We start from the raw sequence: 20,053 nt of genomic DNA, 5'->3' as shown, positions 1-20,053 counted from the left end.
GCCCTTATTCCCAAGAACGAAAGACACAAGAAAGTTAAAAAAGGGGCATCAGATTCGTGAAAAATGTGGTTTAGGCAATGATGTAAAGTGAATTGAGCTTCGAACATAGAGGAAGTAGGCTCATGGATGCTAAGTGGAGAAGAGGGAATAAAGTGTGCTTTTAGTTCACCAGACTGAGTGAACCATTCAGAGGAATGCTGTCCGCCACTTGGATTTGTTCAAGGAACAATAGGCATTCAAGCATTCAGAGATGCTAAATTGAAATGTTTTCTCATAGACTACACAGTGCTGTCTGAGCAGAATCAATTCTTAGACTATATCACAATCTAAAAAATAAATAAAAAGCAAACAAAAACCACAAACAAGCTTAGCACTGGGTTTGACAATGAATCCACAAAAACTAACAAAGGTTTCAGTACAACATGGACATTTGCATTAATAATATATGTTTTTCACACACAGGACTCCTCTTTGGACTCCTAAGACGCATCTAAAAATGTCTAAATGTCATTTAATTAGATACAAAATGACACAAGAGCTGTTCTCAGAACTAATTTCACTTTTCTGAACCAATTTTGCAATGACTTTTAATGAAGTGGTCTAAAGGTGTTTTTTTTAGTGGACAGTCAGTTCTCCTCATGTTCACACAGGTGTCCTGTAACCAGGTGTAGTTCATGTTTTTTTTGTGAAATGTTATTCTTAAAAGGCATGTTTGCACTTTGTTTAAAAAAAAAAAGTCACGTTTTAATCATTTTATATTTAATACTAATATTACAATTTTGTTTTTAGGTGGGCTTAAAGGGATAGTTCAGTCATGGAAATTCTGTCATCATTTACGCACCCTCAAGTTGTTCTGAACCTGTATTATTTCCTTCTTGTGCTGAACACAAAAGAAGATACTTGAAGAATGTGGGTAACCAAACGGTTTCTGGTCCCCATTGACTTCAATAGTGTTTTTTTTTCTTGTTTTGTTTCCATACTATGGAAGTCACTGCGGACCAGCAACTGTTTGGTTACCAACATTCGGTAACACTTTAGAATAATTGTCCGTCATTACTATGTACTATGCAGGAAGTAATGCGGGACTAATGAGTAGTACATTAACACTTCAGCTATTAACTATGGAAACAAGTTTAACTAATCAGTAAGTATATCAAATTTAGGACTAAGATAGTTCCTTATTAGGTAATCAATGATTATGAGATTGGCATCATTAAGAACTAATAGGTAATTATGACAAATTATAAAGCATTACTAATTAATTACTAGGCCTAATCACAACATTAATGTGTCTGAGACGTTAGCAATTGTCTTTTTTTACTCTCAACGTGGTCATAAAATGCATAACTAATTACTCAAGTGTTACCTAGTCACTATGCAGGAACTACTTCTGATTTGGACCATTATTTTAAAGTGAAAAACATCTTTTCACTTTAAAGTAATGGTCCAGATCACTAGTAGTTCTTTAAGATAGTATTTATTCATTTATTTGACTCAGAACATAAAATGCATCACTAATTACTCAAGTAGTCATTCAAGAACTACTAGTGATCTGGTAATAATAAAGAATTTTTGGGTGAACTATCCTTTAACGCAAGTGTCCATCTATTTTGGGGTTACTGTATATTACAAGGGCAGTGGAGAGTCTCTTTGCAATTTAATGTTATGATTTATAATTACATTTTAAATGTTTTGTTCCCCACCAATTTCAGGATCTTGTTAAGTTAAACAGCTATTTAAGTGGTCAATAAAACAGTCAGTTGTCTGCTGTCCATCTTGGATGTTTTTTCAGTGAGTTGTTGGGCACTGCGTATGTAAAGCGTGTTGTGAAGGAGAAGGCAGAGGCATGCTGTGAATGAATGGGAGAAGGGGGCTGCATTCCTGGGCCAGGGCTTATTCGACTCAGTCGAGTGGGAGTGTGCAACAGGCTGTGAGAGTGTGTATGTGCTGAGAGTGTGTGTGAAGGGAGTGCAGTGCAACAACCAACCTCACAGCTAATTAGTTCAACCCTTGACAAAAGGTGGGCCAGCCACTGAAGAGAACCCCCGGGGGCCGGCGTAATAGGGCTCCACAGACTGCTCTGGGACTAGAGAGGAGAAGGCTAATAGGGGACCTCCACATGTTCACCCTTTCTGGAGCTTAACTGATGTTTTGAACTTCTCCAGAGCATGTGAGAGCTGGAAACGGAGAAGGAGGATTAGGACGTGTGAGACTTGTAGTTGGAAATCATGTCTGGACCAGATTCTGATGATGACAGAACCTTCAAAGACTGTGAGTAAGACATAGCAAGTGTGGATGTTCTGAGCTTTCACCTTGTGCTTCATGTTCTTTACTGGCATGAAGAAGCAATGCAGTATCTCAATATATATATATATATATATATATATATATATATATATATATATATATATATATATATATATTGAAATAAATAATGGCTGGCTCTAGATTAATTCTGGGATTTCTCTATTCGGGTGGCTCAACTCTTTATGTGTATTATGAAGAGATGGCTCATGATATGTATTTATCCTTTAAAGTGCAGAACGTTGTGCAGAAAGTAGAGTATTGCTCTAATGACAATTTAATAAATTGCCTCTGATTAAATAGATAAAAAATGCTAGTAAAGACATTTATAATGTTGCAAAACATTTCTATTTCAAATAAATGCTGATCTTTTTTAAATCTTTAAATAAATTGTAAAAAAAAAAATTGACAATTGTTTCACAAGTATATTAAGCATTGATATTAATAAGAAATGCTTCTTGAGCAGCAAATCAGCATATTAGAATGATTTCTGAAGGATCATGTGACACTGAAGACTGGAGTAATGATGCTGAAAATTCAGCTTTGACATCACAGGAATAAGTTATCTTTAAAATATATTAAAATAGAAAACTATTGTAATACACAATATTACTTTGATTATTTAATGTGTTTTGGTCAAACATTCAAACATTTGTGGGCAAGTATTTTAAATAACATTGCTGAAGAGTGCAGTTTTACATTTGTTTTAGTTGTATTCTATATTGGGGCAGTGCTCTGTGCTGAACATTGACCTTATGTGCCGCCTATGACCTATGGCTGCCACTAAATAGGAAGGATGATACTGCAAAAAGTAACTAACAAACATTGTTTAGCAATAGTCAGGGGAGGACACAGTGAAAAAACACTTAGATTTTAGGAGTGTTTGATGAAATACAGTCACATCAACCATTTGATTAAACCAAAGCTCAATCATTCACAGACACAGCTTTTGTTTCTGTTCCACTTCAGCTGAAACAAGGCAGTTCATACACCAGGAGACTGGAATTAAACACTCACGTAGTGTGTGTTGAACCACAAACATAGACTGGGCGGTGCTCGCAGCAGCTGACTCTTTCAAACAAACAAAAAGCTGGAAAATGTCATGCTGTAAAAACAAGTCTGTGTTCCCACATTCATGGTATTTTTATAAAAATATACCTTTGGTTCCCCTTCTCAATATTATTGCTGACCCCTTTAGAGGGGGTTGTGTTTTATATGCTTGAGCTGATTAAAGCAAGACTGCACAAACATTGCACTTACTGTGGGTGTGAAACACTGAAATCACACCACAACTCCCTGATGTGTCCACGGACACCTGTTTGTTTTGCTAGGAAAATGATTCCATGTGCTGATGCTGGACAGGCGTCACACTAATGTTACAGTGGATGTTGGTATAAATGGAAAGACAGACATCAAGGTAAACAATTGGGTTTTAACAGCGATGCGTTAAAGTAAGTAAAATTACAACGAACAAATGAAATTATTAATAATATTTATCTTTTGGTTTCTCTATGATTGTACAGCATAAAAGTGATTTAAAATAGTTCTGCAAAGTTGTAACCGAATAATCCAAAATTTTAGGGATGCTTTCTTGTAGCTCAAACTGGCTGTAGTTCAATTTCTAAGGGGTTCATTGCATGAACTGAAATGTATATCTAGAATGCAATGTGGCTTGCTTTGGATAAAAGTGTCTGCAAAATGTGTACATGTGTATCATGTATGTTGGGAAATACACCATGTCACTTCTCACTAAAAAAGATAGTTCACCTCAAAATGAAAATTCTGTCATTGTTTATTCATCCTCAAGTCGTTTCAAACCTGTATGCCTTTCTTTCCTTTACAAAATGTTACAGTGTATTTTGTCTATATCACAAAAGTCAGCGTGGCCCAGTGTTGTTTTGGACCCCATTCATTTTCATTGTATGGAGAGAAAAAAGAGAGAGAGAGAGCATTAACAACATTCTTCAAAATACCTTCTTTTGTGTTTCCACAGAAAAATAAAGTCTGAAATACAGGTTCAGAACGACATGAGACTGATTAAATGGTCACTGAATTTTCATTGAGTGAACAATGCCTTTAAATGCTGCAGAATTTAACTTCCTGTTTGAATTTCACTCTGACAAGCCAATTGGGCAGAATCTATTTTTGAGCATACTTTAAAGAGAAAAGTCTTTTATTTCAATGTAAATGCTGAATGATGAATCATGCACTTTAACATTCATTTGCCTGTTGCAATGATTACGACTAACGTGTCGGGCGACTTAGATCTGCGTATCAGAGCCATAGATCAGTATACAATTTTATCAGTATAAAAGTGACACTGTCTGAACTAAGTTTGTTTGATTAACAGGCACAATTTCAATAAACACAGCAGTCAAAAACCTCTTATGTAACCACTCAGACTCTTAGACATTATAAACAACTGAACCTCTGCAACTTAGTGATCTGTGAGGTAAAAGATTGAATACTAACAGACAAGATTTACATTAAATACTCAATATACTGAATTCATCACAAATCATCTTAAAGGGATACTTCACTCTCATAAATGAAAATGTATGATTTACTCACCCTTGTATCGTTCCAAACCTATATGAGCTTCTTTCTCTTGCATGAAGACATTTTTCATAATTTATTTTGTGTTCAGAAGAAAGAAGAAAATAAATCAGTTTTGGAACAACATGAGGGGGATTAAATAATGACAGTTTTATGCGTGTGTGTGTGTGTGTGTGTGTGCGTGCATGCATAAACCGCTTATACATCATACTAAATCTTGTTTTTTTGAAAATGTAAAGATGCAGAAAGTATTCTGTGATGGTTTTGTTTAGGAGTTAGAGGATAGAATATACAGTTTGTACAGTATAAATACCATTATGCCTATTTAAAGTCCCCATGAAACATGGAAACCCAATGTGTGTGTGTGTGCCAGATATTTCCAATATTATGAGGACCAAATGCCCCCACAAGTATAAAAAATACCAGTATTTTTTTTTAACTTGTGAGGACTTTTTTTTTTTTGCAGAAAGTTTTCTTAGGGGATACAATATACCGTTTGTACAGTAAAAGTCATTATGTCTTGGGTGAGAGAAATCATACTTCCTTACTTGTAGTGATGCATATTGTGCACATCAAAATGTATGTGATCACATTTCTAAAGATTCTCCTTTTCCTGCTCTTGCTTATAGTGAATGTTGTGGGAATGCTTCACAAGTTTTGGGAGCAGAAACAAGTGAAAGGTGTGATGACGGAGACAGAGAATCTGGTCGTCTATGAGTCCATTCCCTCACCCAGCCCGCCCTACATGTGCTACGTCACCTTACCAGGTGGCAGCTGCTTCGGAAATGTTAAGGTAAGTGAACTGAAATAAAATTTCCACTCCATTTTTATTTGGGATGTACTGTATTGGATAAATTCATACAGGCACCCTTTCTAATGTGATTTTTAAAAAATATAATTCAGCAAAATATTTATTTCAAATTACCTTTAATCCCTTCATTTTGGTACAATTCTAGTTAAATTCCATAAGTAAACCAGATCTAGAGTCTTTCTGAACTCATCAGTAGGCTATTCAGTTCAGCCATACAAGAAGAGGCTCTTGTGTGAAAATGAGGAGGGCCAACAGGTGGTTCTTATTTGCTAAATTACTCCTGCCAGCCGTGAATCAGTATGTGGCATTTTACTTCAGTTGAAATGGAATGTTCTTTGAAATTAATCTTGAAAATAAATGAGTTTATTTGTTCATCTGTCATTGTGAAGTGCGTGACATGATTGGGAACAGATCTTGTTATTCTGAAATGGTTTTGTTTTCTTCTATGATTGAACTATTTGAAAATAAACTAGGAATCAGGGGGTATTTTCTAAAGAATATGACACCAGTCCTTCGTTTGAAACATCTATCTGACGTTGACATTATAATGCATGAAAAACACCACTGCAATGGCCCATTTATCTAAACCTCTGATGTTGTTACCATGGTTTCTATTTGAAATTACTGTTATTTGTGGGAAATTCTGTACTAGCTGCTGCCCTTTGGAGAGAATTGAAGCACACCAGGGAATCACCACTTCAGTGATACTACTGCAGAAAGAAATCATCATTGATCAGGGGTTGAGCACATGGGAAATACTCTCACACTTTATACTGATCATTTCATTCACAAAGTAGCTCGGTTCCAACAGGACTTTTTTTTTAGATCAAAGACCTGGGCTGCATTTCCCAAAAGCATAGTAAGCCTATAAGTAGATCACAGACATCATTGATGCTAAGGGTTTCTACAATCTCTTCCAATGCTTTTGGGCAACAGCCCAGCACTTCTTTTTTTTTTTTCTTATATCTTATATCCTCAAAACATTCTCAACAAATCTCAGGATTCCATCTTCATCCCAGCACTGCTTGTAAATGTTATGGCCTGATAATTATTTTGCACAGTAAAGGTTTTCAGAAATATTACAAATCCAGAAACTAATCTCAGCAGTTTGTGGTTCACAGACATCATCTAACATAATCTTGTGATTCTGCATGACTCTGTGTTTAAGACATGTTTTTGAGGACTGGTTTAACATAAAGGATTTGTTCACCCTAAAATTAAAATTCTGTCATTTACATACTCTCATGTTCCAGGCCTGTATGTCTTTCTCACTTGCATGGAACATAAAAGGAGATATTCTGAAGGCTGTACTGACTGCTCTTTTTCATGCAATGACAATGAATGGCTGCTCTTGAGAAGAACTACACTGAAGCATTATACCTACTTTTTTTAAAAGAATACTTATTACTTAAATACAGAATAAGATACTTGTTAGAATATTGTTTCGCACTTCTGGTCAGCACGACGAAGGAGATTCAATCAGACTTTGTTTACGATCCAAAAATAATTAGAACACAGGGATATGTAAGAGAAAACACTAACTAAACACAAACATTAAAACAACTGACTAAACTAAACCCAACCCAACAGGATCTCGCGACAATTCGTACATATTTTCAAGGTGAGCAAATTTTTTTTTACATACTTCATATTTTATGAATTCCTACGAATGTCCTACCCCTGACCCAGCCCCTAAACCTACTCGTCACTGGGGTTACACAAATCGTAAAAAAAAATGTTTTGTTTATTTAAATTAATTAAAGGTAAATTCATGTCCCAGTTACACTTTGTCACACTAGGTTGCAGGCAGGCAGACAGAAGAATAAAGTTCCAACGTGAGTTTAATTACAAATATCCAAAAGGCAAACAGATGGTGGCAACACGCATAAACACAAGAGACACCAGACAGGGAATGAATGTGAGGGTACAACTTAAATAGAAACTCAAACAAGATGAAACAAACAAACTAATAATGACGGTAACCAAGGAGACAAACGAGTGGCGGGAATCTGAAAACAGAAACTAACTGAACATAACGGTGACACACTTAATGTTGTCACATTTCCCTGGTTACCAAATATAAATTTTATCGAGTTAGTGTTTTTACATTAATTCCAAAATAATAACTAAAGGCAGTAATAATTTAAACAAATTATATTTGTGAACTATTTTCCGGATCATTCACTCATCAAGCTCGGTAAACACTCATAGACACAAAGAAGTAGCGTGTATACCTTTAATTTCACCAAGCTGATTGCTCAATAAAATGACACAAAAGCATTAAAAAAAGTGTCCCACACAACTAATGCTGCATTGTCAGTCTAATGACGACACACAGTAGCTTTTTGTGAGAAATGGACTGAAATGTATGCCATCATTCACTGATGACCTCCTTGATGTTAATCATTGTGACCGTATCATTTTTTGGGGTGTACAATTCCTTTGAAGTCCAATTAGAGTGTTTGTGTTATCAAGAGTAAAATAAATCCTAAAGACTGCCCAATCAGTGCAAATGATCATATTTCAGCATTTCATGATGATGATAAACTGAAAGCCTCTCTCTCACTGACAGTACTGCTACAGTAAAGCAGAGGCCAGACGTGACGCAGCTCGTATCGCTCTGATGAACTCCACGTTTAATGAGTTGCCCTGCCGCCGCATCACTCCTGAGTTCATATCATGCAGCGTGAAAGAAGCCGCCAGCACCACAAGCGTGAGTCTCACTACTAAGCTGCTTATCAACAGTTTGCCATTTACACCGCTGAGATTTACAAAATGTTTAGGACTTTTTGTCCAGTGCATACATTATTAACAGTAGCAACTAATTTCATTGGTACATTCTTGCTCAGTTGTAGATTACTCTTTGTGTATACAGAACTAAAGCTTTCCAGTCTATAGAAACTGTATAGTTTGGAAGTACGGAAGGCCACCCACTGTAGTTATAGAACCATGTCCTTGCTCTGGCTCTATTCCTTAAAATTAAGAGCCAAGAAGCAATTCCAATGATAAATTGGCTTTGTACCAAAAGAAAAAACTCTACGAGGAAAAAAGTCATGCCACCCTCCCTCACCCCAAACCTGAAAGTAGCTGCCAAGTTTTTCACATTCTGTGTGTGTGTGTGTGTGTGTAGGTGTGCATGTGTGGTCTCCCTTCACTCTCATGTCATTTATCCTCCGCAGTCTCGGCCTTTTCTCCTCCAACAATAAAGACAAGTTGCTCCGACTGAATTACAAAGCAAAGGGGTGTCTAATGAAACCCAGACCTCCTTCTGTATTTGTGTCTGCTCGGGCTGAGTGATGACGCGTCTGTAAGTCATTGTGTCCCACTGTTCACAGGGTAACATTTCAGATGCATCTGACCCCGGTACTAGTATAGGAGCATACTGCCTCATGCTGGAGCTGAACACTGGGAGAACCATGCTGGAATTTCAGGTTAGAAAAAACAAAAACAGCCTTTATGTTGCCCTTCTGAAAAGACCAGCTGGTCCAGACTGGTTTATGCTGGTCAGGTGCTGCTGGTCTAGCTGGAACTCATTTTAAATCTGTACGACTTTCTGTCAGTTTCTGTTTTCTGTGGAACACAAAAGAAGGTATTTTGAATGATGTTCCAGATGCGGTTTTCCATGCAATGACAATGAATGGGGACTGGAGGTTTCAAGCTTCAAATAGGATACAAAAGCACCATGAAAGCATCATAAGATTAGTCCATATTACTACTGTGACTATATTCCAAGTTTTCAGAAGTTATGATAGCTTTATGTGAGGTACAGACTACAATGCACATGTTTTTCAATGATTGTCATTTAATATGAGCCCTGATACATGACACATCAGAGAATCATAATTTTGAATTAGATCCTTTGAGTGAATTAATATTTACTACCATTTAAACGATTGGGGAATAATTTTTTAATTTTTTTATTTTATTGTACAAGGATACATTCAATTAATCAAAAGATCATGGTCGTGAAGGATATAATGTTTCAAAAGATTTCTATTTCAAATAAATGGTGTTCTTTTGAACTTTCTATTCATTCTGACAAAGTAATCCTGACAAAAAATGTATCGGTTTCTACAAAAATCTTAAGCAGCACGTCTTTTTTCAACATGGTTAATAATAAGAAATGTTTCTTAAGCACAAAATCAGCATATTAGAATGATTTCTGTACGAACATGTGACATTGGTCAGTGATCCATTTACATTAGTTAACAGTTCGAGGGGAAGGGAAGATTATCTGTGAATAATGACATAAAGGTAACACTTTTGTATGGGGAACACATATTCACTATTAACTATGACTTTTGCCTCAATAAACTCCTAATTTACTGCTTAATAATAGTTAGTAAGGTAGTTTTTGTAGCGTTTAACTTTAGGTATTGGGTTGGATTAAGGGATGTAGAATAAGGTCATGCAGAATAAAGCATTAATATCTGCTTTATAAGCACTAAACAGCCAATCCTTGTAATATGCATGCTAATAAGCAACTAGTTAATAGTGAGAATTGAACCCCTAAAATAAAGTGTTCCTGACTTAAATTTCAGTCCAATTCTCACACAAAATGTATTATATAACTTCAGAATTTAGAATTGGAACCAGTCATGAACCACTTTATCGATACCTTTATGGCGCTATTGTGTCCTCTTTGAAACTTGAAAGCTTCAGCTAGTTTGTGATATATAACTCCATAATTAGGCTGATGTTTCACATGCAAATATTTCATAGTAGCTGCTATAAATGCTATATATAATTTTTATGCGGTTAAAACTTTACTCATGCTGCTCATCTGTCAAACGTGTGAAAACGGGACAAATAGCTGCTTTCTTCACTTCATGATGAACGACTAGGATACCATTTTCTCTTACAAACGCTGAGCAAAATCTACTTGTGGATGCTTTCCAGAACCTATAGATGAGCACAAATTCATGTAGGAAAAAAACCCCCTGATAATTTTCACACTGTGCGCACAATGGAGCTCTGTTTCACACTCCGTCTACACTAATCCACAGTTTGACATCACTGAAGAAAAAAATGCTAAAGCAATACGCATCTGTTTAGACACCGTAATGTGTTAAATATGATCAACACGTTTCAAAAATAAACATCATTTTGATGATGTCTCGGAGATTTTGATTATTTACATCAACACAAATTCTAGGCCTCTTAGTTCTGGTGAACATACCTAAACGCTTTGTTCTAATACTTTGAAATTTTGCCTCAAATATCTTTGACAAGTTAAAGGAATAGTTCACCCAAAAATTATTTCCTCACCCTCAATTTACTTACTCACTTTCTTTTTTCAACCGAACACAGTCCAAAGTTATATTAAGTTATATTAAATAATATCCTGCAGGCTCTTCCTAGCATTATAAGGCGAGTGAGTAGAGCCTGACTTCTTGAAGCCATATTTTTTTTTATATCCATATTTAAAACTTTATAAACTGATCACTGGCTTCCAGCAATGTATCTTTGTCTTCACATCAACACAAACTGTAGGCCTTTTAGTTATAGAAATAGGTATAATATAATATCTTTTTGACTGTTTTCAAATACATTCTTTTTCATAGGAAATAATGACAGTTTTTCAACTATTGCACTGGAATGGCACTCTGAAGGCTTTTCGGGAGATGAGATGTAGCCGCCAGGTAAGAATAACTCGCTTTTTGGAATCCTTTGGAATCCATGAAGAAAATGTGAGTAATGCTGTGCATAGTTCACCACCATTATGCTAGAGTGCTGTCGGTGGTTGCCAGGGTGTTTCCATGAAGGTACAAAGGTGCTCTGAGTGTTTTAGTGTGTTGCTATGAGGTTGCTGGGTTTTGCTTTTTTACCCCAGTAAAAAAAAGCCTGTTCTCAAGTCCCTATAGGCTACTGTCAATAGATCCAATGCTGTGAATTTGATGTCAAACCTTCTCATTCTTGTTTAATTGTCTCTTTTACAGGACGTGATCCACTACTACTCACAGCAGCGTCTGGACGAGCGTACGCGCAGCCACATGGCGCTGGACTGGTTACAGAAAGAGCAGAAATCCTCCGGTCTGCTGTCCCAAGAGCTGCAGCTGGCCATGAAGGAGCTGGCGGAGGCCAGGAGAACCGGCAGGGAACTCCGCTTCTACAAGGAGAAAAGAGAAATCCTGAGCTTAGCCCTCAGTCACGCTAATGCTGAGGATCTGGAGGGCTACCACAATGAGGAGATGTCCTGGAGAGAAGAAACTGAATTTGAGTACTACGCTCAGGAGGGACTCTGTCTGGAGGAGAGTATGACTGATCCTTCAGAGCACGGGCAGTTTTACTCTCAGGGGAGTGATGAAGAATCAGTGGAAACTAGATAAAATGAATATACTGTACATATTGGACTTTTTAATGTTTTTTTAAAAAGTGTTTCATGTGGTTTCAATATACATTTTTCAGGCTTATTTCATAACATTAGATGTTTTTAGCGCATATTCTTTATTTACATTACATTTTGATACACAAAAAGGCCAGTAAAAATGTTCTGTACATGTGATCATTTAAAATAACAATAAACAAGCTGGTGTTTAATTTCTACAGATATTTAGAGACTACAGCTATCTACTATAAAAGGTGTTGTAGCACGAGGACATTTGCATTGTCGTTATTTTGATATTCTGCTAGTCTGCCAGTAGAGGGCGCTGTTTCTGTACTTTTTAAAATAAAGAACCGTGTTCCTAACTGAACAGGACAAAGCGCTAACAGCTCTGTCGTTATTCATTAAACGCCCTTGACTGGAACTGTGATTAGCTCTTTTTTTATTCCAAACAAATGAACAGTTGCACACACCTAATAAACTTCTACTGAACATTTGTTCATTAAAATTAGTCTTTTGTAGAAAAAATTGTGAATAGATTTGCAATGTTTTGAGTACATTTGACTAAATGGCTTCCTGTGGTGACTACAATGCATAACATGATTGTCACTGTTTCTTGTCGAGCTTTTGATGGTGATTTTTACATGTGATGGTTTAGATCATATTATAGACCTAAAACAACAAATGGACAGGGGGAAAACATCACTAATGGAGCAACAATCACTAATCTCATTATAGTAAACAAATCCACCATATTTTCTTGAGATAATGTAAGGGGAGTGGGGTACAATAATGCTTTTTGTCTTTCTCAGTTTGTGTAAACCTACTTAGGGTTCAGAGTATTTATTTTTTCCCACATTAATTTCACACGTCTAGTACAATTATGTGGTTTTGTTTCATTTATATAGTGCATACTTATTTCTTGATTTACCCCAAAAGAATGGAAGTGAAATGTGACAACATGCCCCATAGGTAGGGCACGTTGTAAATGTGAGGGGCACATTGTAACATAAACATATGACAGCTTAAAATGTTATCTGATCCAATCAAAAAATATACAAAACAAAGTCATATATTTTCTCAATAAACTACAATTATTAAGTTTTCATATAAAATAATGGCATTTTTTAATAATAATAATAAAAAAAAAAATGTTTGAGTTTGACAACAAACACACCACAAAACAGCATGGTTAAAATCATAATATTAATTAATAATTTCTGAACATTGACTCCCAGTCTTTATTTCACCCTTTTCTCATGGTTTCTCAATAATTCATAAAAGTATAGAAGAATAGAATCTCAACTACAGATTGGAGATTAAAATAATATCAGATTTGTCTAATTTTAAATAAACACAAAAAAACAGAGATGAAAAATTAACACAAGTAAGAAATTTACTTTTGCCATGGTTAAATAAATGTTCAGGGATATCTTCCAAAGATTTCTGAATTTTGGTGAAAATCTTTCTCTATATTGATATGGAAACTAGTACACAAAATGTTGTCATGCTTGCATGTGCGAAAGTATTTACAACAAGTGTGTTACAACTAGTCCCGCGTTAGGTTGTGCCCCGCTCACCCCTACACTAAAAAAAAACAAGTACACAAAATTTTACATAAAAATAAAAGTTGACAGCTAGTTATAAGTTCATTGCAATTTGGTTTTGACTACTTTAAATTTAATGACTGAAAATCTATTAAAATCATGTAAAAATGTCAGTGACAAATTAAGTGGATGGATACAAAGATGTGCACAAAAACTAGGCCATAATAGTGCTTGTTTTGCTCAACTTTATTATTATGTTTTTCATCACAGTGGTTGCTAGGAGACTATTGAACCTAAACCAAAAAATCTTGAGCTACAGCGATGGGTAGGCCAATGCGTCCTCATAAAGTGCACTTAGTGGGAATTGATAATGTTATATAAGATGCTAATTTGCCCCTCTCTAATTTTCTTCTACTTGAACTGGGCTTTAAGTTTGTTATTTTCTCCCTTTTGCGGCTTAACAAGCAATAAGATCCCATTGTGACAAAAGAGCCACGCTGCATGGAGGAGGTGTTTTTGCTTCTTTTTTTCTTCGTTTAAAATCATCTGCTCATCTGCAGATCCTACACAATCTTATTCTGCAAAGGCCTCATTATTATTCACCCTGAATCACTTTTCATTGCATGATTTTGCATAAATTATCTAATTACACAACAAGGCAGCTTCTCTGTAACGCACTGCTTTCACACATTCACTCATGCCAATTTGCAGTTTTTTTTCTCCCTTTTTTCACTCCTTGAGGTATGATATATCTAGTCGACCTACAGATGGGAAAAGGAGTGGGATAATGACGTCTTTGGCTGTTTTAGAGGGTACACGGTACTCTTGGGAGGGAGAGCAATTTTCCAGATTCAGTGATTGTCAGGCACCTAAAGGACTAAAGCCATCGGTAGAGCCGCCTTTCTTTAATTTACCGAGCGGAAAAAAAATGTTCGCTTTCAAATTGAAAAGCGTGACTTTCTCCTTTCTTTTCCTTCTCAGGACAATGAGATGTAAATTACATCATTCCGGGCATTGGGCTGATAGGAAATGACAATGAGATCGAGAGCATTAGAGTTATTTCATTCAGTGGTTGTTTGAAGCTGACCAAAGGGAACGAAAATCATATTTCCTGTTTCAATATTGAATTAATAACCAGACAGATGGAGGACCACACAAATCAAATCTATTTTGATGGCATATTGTGATAAAGATTTTAAATGGCATTGGAAACGGTGTTTCTCATGCCCTGATTTATTAACTTCATGAGAACATTATGGGAAATTGAATAAAAGACATTTACATTTTTAACCTTAGGTATTAACCTTTTCAATGTTATTAAAATCACATATTGGTTCATTTTTGCTTCTTTTATCTTTGCTCTGTCCTTCAAGTGGAACAAGAATCTATTGTGATGATTGAAAGTGAAAGACAACAAGTGAGAGGCGCTTGGCTATTTGTCTCCTCTCAGCTGCGAACACACCTTTCCATTTTCACACAAATCCCACCGCGATTGCAATCTCCAACTGCCATCCACTCACGTTTGGTGCCGGTGTAAATGCTGTTTCTGCAAAGCCTGCAGTGTGTGGTATCTGAAATCCCAGGAGAGCTGTGCTTCAGTCCCATGCTATGCAGAAAGACAGACCGACCCATTCTGTATGTTCATAATTTTGCATCTTTTTAACCTTGCATGGAAGTTCCTGTCAAGGCGTCTGTGCAACAGCATGCTGAGTGAAGCAGGGCTCAGCGTGAACGCCATGTGGCCCTTTATTCCTTTGACATCTCTTCCAACACACCCACTCTCCTACTCTTCACCCAGCGAAGGACATCTCACCCTTCCCTCGCCTTTTCCCTCATTCCAGTGTCCTCATTAAACTGACAGCTACGCAGTCCTCTATCATTATGTTGGGTTCTGTTTTAGGATATGTTGTTAAAAGTGTAATAAAAAATAAAATATTTGAATTCTGTCATTATTTACTCACCTTTCCCTGGTTAAACAGACAAGGCTTAAGATAGTCCCAGACTATAATGCATGTTTGAGCTGTTTTAACTGAACGCAACTTGCACTGACATATCTTAAAATATGTCACTGTCATTATCTTGTCTCAAAATGCACACCAGTAATGTTTTTTTTCTAAGGCATGTTTATAAAAGATACTTAAATGTCCTAACTGAACTAAAGCCTAGTCCTGGCTTAAAGGTGGTGTCACAGCCCCTCCTCTGCCTTGCAGGGGCGGTTCCTCCTGCAGGCAGAGGAGGGTTGTTAGTGATTGGAGCCACCTGGGCTCAGGGTATTTAAACTGCATGCCTCACTAACCACTCTTCCCTCTCTCTCTGCTCCTCAAGTGCTGCGTTCCAGTCCAAAATTATCATGCCCTTCACTCGCAAACTTCCCTCCGTCTCGTTCACTCGGATGTACGTCATTGCGAGTGCTCACTACTGGCGGAAACTGCAATGGGCTGAATTGGAACGTCCTAAGCCCTTGATCACTTGGAATCAGCTGTGGAGTTGATTTATTATTTTAAAAAAATGTCCCTTTAAGAATTTGTTTAATGCAGCATCCAAATGTTTATAGGTGTGTTTGGGTTGTTTTAAATTAAAAATATATATTATTAATATATCATAGAGTTGTCTGTTGTGGTGGTGATTAGATGAGATATGTGGTGACGTCACAACCGTACTGCATTGTGGGACATATAGGTGCCTGAAGTGTACATTTGAAGCAGACTCGCTCCCTCGGTCAAAATCGAGGGAACGAGGGTCTGTCCATATAAACTTCCCTCGTCCACTTCACGAAGTGGAACGCACTTCAAAATGGCGGCAGGGATTCCCCCAAGGGGAAGTGCTTAGGGAAGTTCGCAAGTGCGTGTCTAAAAGTGGACTGGAACGCAGCAAAGGTATGATCCTGTTTTGTTTTGTTCCTTTATAGTTTTACTTGGGGCCCTTTCACACCTACCTTGTTTTTCGGACTTTCAGTTTGATCCGAATCAAATTAAATTACAGGTGTGAAACCTCCCCCGGACCAAACGGACAAAATTTGGTCAGACGAAAAGAGGTAGTCTCGGTCCGGATCAAACTGAACAAAGGTTTGGTTTGTTTCTAGTGTGAAAGCATTTTTTTTTATTCACACACGTCCTGCGTCCTGCCGGCGACGATAAAATGTCCGCACAACGAGGACGTTCATTTGGCGAATTTGAACTAGCCTCGAGTATAGTTGGTGCTGCAGGGAGTAATGCCGCCATAATAAAAGTATAATGGCAACAATATATGTCTGTTCATTCATTCTTGTCAAAGTTACCCGCCGAACTGACAACACGCTGACGTCAGATGCACGTCGTTTAAAAACCAATCAATGTCAAGATGCAGCCCACATAGATGATGACGCAATTACGTCATGTAAAGTTCTTTAGTGCGCTCGCATAATTGCAATGTGAAACCAAACCAAAACTAACCGAATGTATACAATGTATCAAAACATGACCTTTGGGTCAGACCTTAGTGCAGACTTTCAGGTGTGAAAACACCCTTAGTTTCACACACACAGATTCATGCATCCCTGCACTTTACATACACCTTACATTATGACATTCTCACACCTCATTTCTTTTTCTTTGTTTAAAGTTAATAGTTTTTGGTTTACGATAAAGAAAACCTTTTTGATTAGCCTATACCTGTTGCTCGTGTCCCCTCATTTTTTGCCACAGGCTATGAGCCGGCCTGTGACAGTGGGGTAAGCAATATTTGAAAAATGCTGTTTGAAAGTTGGTCGGACAGACACAAGACACAACTAACGTGTAGCCAATCAGCATTAGGGGGCGTATGACGGTGGAGGAGAGAGAATGAGCAAGAGGGAGATTTGAAGAAAGACTGTAGAAAGTGAGATGACAGAGAGACATTACAAAAGAGCTCATAAAAATATCACTGGAAAATGAAGGGATTTTATCAGGAAACAGCTTTAGGACTGTGTTAATTTTAGAAAAGCTTTCCAGCGCTGGAGTGAGCCAAGCGGGAAGGCCTGAAAACAGACGGGGAGGTTGCTTTGATTCAACTCCATACGTGAGTAACACTGGGTTTGAGTGTCATTGTTTGTCTGGAGCTGCTGTGCTGTTGGCAACCAACAACAAACTCGTTTGTATTTACTCTTGTGTGTGTGAATTTTAAATTTGTGCTTCCTTGTCGTTTGTTCATCACCTTTGCGTGAAGTATTATTTAGTTTCGCTTCTGCTACGATAAATTGACATTCACTCTTGCATTGCGTGAACTGAAAGTCATCAAAAGGTGATTATGACTGCCACAATCCTTAGAGTCCAGGCAAGGTTACATCACACATTTCTACCAGCTTGTCAGTGAGTGATTACTCTTCACCCTTGGTTTAGGGGTCTTAATCTTAATCTTTTCATTAATTGGAAAATGTTATGTTTAAGCAGGCATTGTCTCAATGTATTTATACCAAGATGCAATGTGCAATGAGATTGAAGTTAAATAGACATGCACAGTAAATAGGAAAGAAAAGAAAGGAAAGCTTTAGCATAAGTTCTATCAGGAAGACACTAATACTATGTTATTCATTCATCACAATTAGGTGTGGCCAATCACTTTTTGTCACCTTAAGCTTATAAGAGCTGAAATTACTCACCTGTTGCACTTATAGATGCTGTTGCTGACGTTCCCCTCCATCCTCCCTATCCATCCGTCCAGGGGGCAAGCTTCATGTTTAGGCAGGATCTGCCAGAATCTGCATCCCTCAAGAACCATATCAGGACAGAGCCTTACAGAACAAGAAATTATAATTATTACTACTAGAGTATTTGAGACTGTGTTGGAACTGGTATTGGTATATTCATAATAGTACTGGTATTATAAAGGAGAGATCAACTAAGCAAGTGTATTACCTGGGTCTGATATATATTCTTTCTCCTTTAACATCTGTTATTTTTCAAGGAATATATTATCATCTTAATGTTAGCTTCTTGAGTCTTTCTGGTAGAAATAAAAATGTGAGAAACCTTGGGGTTGGTTTAAGGGTCATTCTCAAAGTTTTGCGGTTTTTTTATTTCTCTTATTGATATTATTGATTGTCATAACTTGTCATAATAACTTGACTTTGTAATATATGATCATACTACAATCAATAAATCATTACATTAAAGAATGTAATTCAATGAACATCTTTCAAACAAACTTTAAAGTCACCATGAAATCAAAATGGACAATTCCTATTTGGGGAATACCATACAACAATAGTGATAAACAAGACTTTGCAAAGGTATAGTGAAAGACCAGGGCTATTTATACACAGTCTGACTAATGATGAATGTAGTACAGGTGTGGAGGGAATCGGATGTTAGCATTCAGGGGATGGCTCCCTTGTGTGGCAGGAGCGAGTGTTAAATTTATGTGTCCTATTCAAAACATTAGCATCAACACTGATGATAAAATGGATAAATTCAAATTAAGTCCTAGTTTTTAGCTGGTTCACTAGGATATACTTCCAAAAAGCATGCTGGTGAATCTTGCAGGAGAGAACACACTTGAAAACATTTACGGTAGAATCACAGGTAAGTAGAGATCATATATAGGTGCCGAAAAATCAGGAGATTACAGAAATGGGTCTGTATTTCTTGTTCAGGGCCATGTGCTGAGGGAATTGAGGTCTGTGCTTTTATGAGGTGGTGATTAACAGAGAAGATGTGGATCAGGCGTCGTTAATGGCTGAGTGAGGGCAGTTGAAGAACGTGAGGGATAATGGGAAATGTTGTGTGCTATGGTGACTGGGCTGGTGATGAGTTCATAACATAACATTCTGGAATTTCTCTCTCTGGAATTGACTCTTGGAGGGCTTTGACTAGAACAGACTCTGGACAGATCTCTGGGACCGGAGCGGACTCTGTGAATTCCATTACGAGTCGTGATGAATAAATTGGGAGTGTTGAGATCTTCAGACTTAGAATTACTAGCCTTAGACTTACTGAGCCCCCTTTCATTGCTACCCATGTAGACATAATTAGGGGCTCTGCTAACCTAGAGAACCATATCAGGACTACACAAGTCTTTGATCCATGTGTAGTGTTCTCTTTGGTTGATTGTTTATCACTATTGCATGTCTAGAGAAGCGTTTGATTGGTTCTGAAGTCTGGTTCTGTTAGTCAAGTCTGGTTCTGTTATGAAAGAAAATTGCACTGATCTTGAGTAAACAAATAAGCACAGAGTTGCTAAAAAATACCTATTTTTCCTGGTCTTATTTTCACACCACACCATGCTTCTAGACACTTCCTTCCTGGATCGGGGAATAGCTTCCTTGCCGTGACAATACCTGGGTTTAGATGATATGATAGGTCTGGAGTTGGACAGATTAGATGCTGAGGACGATAACTCCATAATCTGAAAATCCCATAGGCACAGACATAAGAGATGGTTCGCACACATCACAAACTGCAGGGGGAGCCAGACATCCCAAGCACCATTTCTAAATCAATTTCAAGGTTGAAGTAATAGTCACCCACTGGTAATTCATGGGGCTATGTGTGGGTC

The 20,053-nt window shown here is 37.2% G+C and overlaps 1 protein-coding gene and 1 long non-coding RNA gene across 2 annotated transcripts in view; both read left to right on the top strand.

Annotated features, from left to right (window-relative positions):
- The window catches only part of LOC309498830, a 178,966-nt gene that overhangs the window by 40,478 nt on the left and 118,435 nt on the right, over nt 1-20,053 (top strand). The gene's annotated exons all lie outside the window — the stretch shown is intronic.
- lix1 (limb and CNS expressed 1) lies at nt 1,969-12,438 on the top strand. The gene is made up of 6 exons (XM_082171737.1): nt 1,969-2,271; nt 5,490-5,653; nt 8,244-8,384; nt 9,007-9,102; nt 11,236-11,313; nt 11,611-12,438. Exons 1-6 carry the CDS (start codon nt 2,229-2,231, stop codon nt 11,998-12,000), a joined length of 912 nt encoding a protein of 303 aa, XP_082027863.1. The 5' UTR covers nt 1,969-2,228; the 3' UTR covers nt 12,001-12,438.

This window comes from Leuciscus leuciscus (genome assembly GCF_965113295.1).
Source record: "Leuciscus leuciscus genome assembly, chromosome: 5".
Classification (NCBI taxonomy): domain Eukaryota; kingdom Metazoa; phylum Chordata; class Actinopteri; order Cypriniformes; family Leuciscidae; genus Leuciscus; species Leuciscus leuciscus.
This window is presented reverse-complemented; position numbering and strand designations above follow the sequence as displayed.

Excerpts from the sequence above, each read along its gene's own strand:
- lix1 (XM_082171737.1), top strand. The coding sequence starts at position 2,229 with ATGTCTGGACCAGATTCTGATGATGACAGAACCTTCAAAGACT. Across the intron at positions 2,272-5,489 it reads TGACAGAACCTTCAAAGACT|TGAATGTTGTGGGAATGCTT; the intron begins GTGAGTAAGACA and ends TCTTGCTTATAG. Across the intron at positions 11,314-11,610 it reads AGATGAGATGTAGCCGCCAG|GACGTGATCCACTACTACTC; the intron begins GTAAGAATAACT and ends TCTCTTTTACAG.